The sequence below is a fragment of the Colletotrichum godetiae genome, assembly GCF_030913485.1.
Source record: "Colletotrichum godetiae strain CBS 193.32 chromosome Unknown BDP55scaffold_57, whole genome shotgun sequence".
Classification (NCBI taxonomy): Eukaryota; Fungi; Ascomycota; class Sordariomycetes; order Glomerellales; family Glomerellaceae; genus Colletotrichum; species Colletotrichum godetiae.
The window spans coordinates 167250-171177 of NW_026851305.1; the positions used below are offsets into that span (position 1 = coordinate 167250).

Sequence of the window (3928 nt, forward strand, 5' to 3'; positions counted from 1 at the left end):
AGTACCTTCGGAGAGGGTTTTGGCATTTACGTCTGATCCATGAACCAGAGAGTAGGGCAGTCAATCTAATGCTTGCCTGCCGTATGTGTCTTGTTCTTACATGCTTCTTCCCTTTTTTTTTCCTCCTTTTTTTTCCTCCTTTTTTTTCCTCCTTTTTTTTCCTCCTTTTTTTTCCAAAGATAACGATCCGCACTACTACCATTTTGAGAGGCTGAAATCATATTCCCAGTGGTGAATTCCCGGATTCAACTTAGACGCTCCAGTGAGAAGAATGTTTTTGTTTGCCATGTTGGTAATTTCAAGAGCTGTGTCTCAGGGTTCAGTTGGTTTGTCGGTTTGCGAGGAAGAGTCACAAGGAGAATAAACAACCTGGCACTACGACTATACTTTGAGTCAAGTTCACGCCGTCTATCGTGACGTACTTATAGGTACTTTAAATACAGAACACAGGCTATGCGTGAGGCAGCTTGTTTCTAAATTCTTAATCCTTGGTCTCAGAGTAGCGTAGCCGGCTCTTTACTCATAGACTGAATTCGGGATCGGTCTTCGGGGCGTCGGGCTCGCGGGCAAGTTCCGATCACAGTCCTGTAGGTGCCGAGTCCATGCCCGCACAAAGTCAGCATAGATATCTCTACATACGAACAACAACGTTATGGTTTATAATCAGTGTTGCCCATAACTCTTGTAGGAAAATCCCTAAATTAAGTAATGGGTTTACGTTGCTGTCCAGCTTATGCATCTCCGCTGCCCACTCTTGATATCTAGGCCCAACGGCAAAAATCGCCAAAGAATTCCCTACTAAGAAGACAACCGATACTGGTTATATCATCCGTCTTTCCAATATAAGTGGAGGTGCAGAGGTGTAGAGGGGAATAATTGCGGTGGAGTGGTAATTGAGCAGCAAAAGAGCGGAAATCACTGATACTACGAACCTTGGCATGAACAATGCCCAATCCTTTGCAGAAAGAGACTCCGTCAAAACTAGAGCATTGGCAGTGATAGAAACCTTTCGCTCTCAAACTCCTCTTGCATCATTTTCCCCTTGTTTCTCAGCCATCTTCGCTATCCATTCGTTTCAAGCAGTCCAACTCAATTTCACACCGTGTTTTCCGATGCGCTTTTCTTCCGCACTCGCCTTGTTGGCAACGACGGTTGACATCGTCTCTGCTGCAGCCTGCGGAAGGATCACAAAGGAGGTGGAGGTGCCGGCTATCCGTTCCCACTTTTATACGCGTGGTCGATACCTCATAATGGGGCTGGTGGTCACATTTCCCAGAACCAGATGTACGTTGAGAAGCTTTCTCCGGCATACGGCGCTTGGAAACAGACACTGATTTTCATGATCCATGGAATGGCACAAACCGGCACGGTAATTCCTGTCTAACGAAGCTCTCGTAGCTCTTCCATTTCTAGAAGGTTTACTGATATGAATCAGAACTTTCTCAACAAACCAGATGGCACTCGTGGCTGGGCTTCGCAATTCATCAGCCAAGGCTATGAGATTTATATCGTCGACCTGACCTCGCGAGGCCGTTCTGCCTCGACCGGCAGCCAGACCCAGAAGGTTATTCCCTCTGAGATGGTTGAGATGGCGTTTACTGCAACCAAGCAGTATATGCTTTGGCCTCAAGCTATCAATCATACTCAATGGCCTAGAACCGGTGTTAAATACGACCCGATCTTTGATGCTTTCTACACCTCTGATGTTCAGTTCATAGACGACGCCGTTTATCAGCAGAGTTTTGTGCAAGAGGCGGGCGCAACTCTTCTGGACAAAATCGGGAAGCTTGTCATTCTCCTCGACCACAGCCAGGGCAGCTACATGCCTAGCTTTATTGCTGACAAACGGCCTCATCTGACCAATACACTGGTGCTTGTTCAGCTGGCAGGCCCAGCTTTCAAAGACGAAATCTTCAACTTGGGTATGAAGAACCCTCGTTGTTGGGGCTTGTGGGATATTCCGCTTACTTACGAACCTCCTGTCACCGACCCCAAGGATGAAATTATTCAGCAAGTTCATCCTGCAAGGGACAACATCTCCGCGCAATGCATACTTCAGTCTGATCATCCTGAGCCGCGAAAGTTAGCTAATTTCCAGGATGTACCTATTCTTGTCGTCACCAGGGATGCGCACTTCCACGCTACGAACGATTACTCTTCAGTTGCTTATCTGCGCCAAGCTGGTTGCAGTAAGACTGAACACATGGAGCTTGGGAACATTGGTATTCATGGTAATGGGCATATGCTCTCCATGGAGAAGAATAGTGCTCAGATTCAGGAAGCTATTGAGGATTGGCTCCGTCGAGTGTAGACTGAGCAACCATCTTGCGTTGTAGCCCTGATTTCCTGAGCGGATCTCGGGCCTAAGGATTCATGTTTATTACTGGGAGTAGTTTAGTCATGCAATCTGTGATACACCAGAAAATCGCACCCTCAGCGGTAGAATATTGGAGCGCATTGCAGAGATACCCTAGTGAGCCGGATTTCCTCCGAGTAAATCCGGCCGATCATCAGCGTGGCCGGGAACCCTATCAATCGCACAGATTTATCTTCATTGCCACACATAATAAAGTCAAGGTTTTCTCATGGTAACGCATTTCTCAATGTTCAAGGTAAGCCTGGTAGGCGCTTGTACAGTGTGGCGTCTCAAATTACTAAAGCCTGTAGTTAGGTAATCAGATGCTCAATCGGCGACGCAGGATATACGGGGCAGACTCAAATGGGATGGAGGCAAGGGGAGGGTACGATAGAGGAAAGCGTGTGGAATCTCAAAAACTCATCTGGTGTGAGTATGTGCAAGGAGACTGGAACAGCTTTGGGCGCACTGAGGCCCAACGCCTTGAAGAAGTTGATCTCAAGGTCAGAATATAACTGGACGAATTCCTTCTTAGGCTTCACAACTACGCAGTCTCGCAGGAAATTCGGTGTAAATTTCCTCGGGAGTCATATATATTGTATGCATTATTCGCGCGTAGTAGGTGGTTAATTTTGAGGTGAACCTGTAGTGGGTACTGGTTTTCTTTTCTATTTTGATCTAGATAGCGATCGATCCTGCAGTCAGTCCAAACACAACGTCCTGCTACTGCAAGAGCTGGCTGCGGGACGGTCAAGGCGAACGGGATTAAGGCAGGCAGAAACGGCGGACAAGGGTGGGAGAGGTAGCATTGAAAGCGAGGTGTCTTACCGAATAATTTCTTATTTAGGTACCCTCGGTCGATTGCAACTGTCTCGAAACAATCCCCATTAATTGCAACGTCGATTGGCTTATTCAGTCCGAGCGAATAAGACAATGCAGCATGCACCTGAGAGTGGTGATTTTTGTGACTGAAGCGACTGGAACCAATTGGAAATGGAAAAAGCGTCGAAACTCACATCTCACTGACAGGTGCCGGATCGAGTGGAGTTGTTGAAGGGGATGCAGGTGTATGTCACCGGGAGACAGCAGAATTCCAGCTCCTGCATTGACATTTGTAGAGCTCGCGTCACCACCCTGTCCCGGTTTCCCGTCGGCATGCATGACCCTAGCTACGAGTCGTGTCTGCCCCCCTCTCCGTCTTAGCTCGCAGCCTCTCAATCTACTAGAGTAAGTTGTCTCTTACTCTGACCAGAGCAGCGTGAGAGGAACGCCCACAAACCAGATTCGGGGGCCTTCTCTCATTAGAAGCTCTGAACGACTAGTCACAATTATGAATGAAAGTCCCCTCTGAGTCTCTGCACGGATCCCACGCTAGAGTATTCTTACTCAGTAGCTTGATTGAAGTGCAGTATTTCAGACAATCCCATGCCAGAAATCACATTCCAGGCTCTCAATTCGATGCCCCGTTGTAGATATCCAACTGAGCCGTCTTCCTCCCAGTAAATTCAGTCGATTACCAGTGTGGCCTTTAACTCCATCGATCGCGACATGGTAGCTACGGCTTGTCTGGGT

The 3928-nt window shown here is 47.7% G+C and overlaps 1 protein-coding gene across 1 annotated transcript; it reads left to right on the plus strand.

The window, feature by feature from the left end:
• The first annotated feature begins 1199 nt into the window (after positions 1-1199).
• BDP55DRAFT_755237 (Alpha/Beta hydrolase protein) lies at positions 1200-2604 on the plus strand. Its single transcript, XM_060580742.1, has 2 exons — positions 1200-1369; positions 1436-2604. Exons 1-2 carry the CDS (start codon positions 1283-1285, stop codon positions 2309-2311), a joined length of 963 nt encoding a protein of 320 aa, XP_060424486.1. The 5' UTR covers positions 1200-1282; the 3' UTR covers positions 2312-2604.
• The last annotated feature ends 1324 nt before the right edge of the window (positions 2605-3928 follow it).

Bases quoted from the DNA above. Each gene is read 5' to 3' on its own strand.
- BDP55DRAFT_755237 (XM_060580742.1), top strand. From the start codon at position 1,283: ATGTACGTTGAGAAGCTTTCTCCGGCATACGGCGCTTGGAAACAGACA. The intron at 1,370-1,435 runs GTAATTCCTGTC...GATATGAATCAG, and splicing joins GAATGGCACAAACCGGCACG to AACTTTCTCAACAAACCAGA.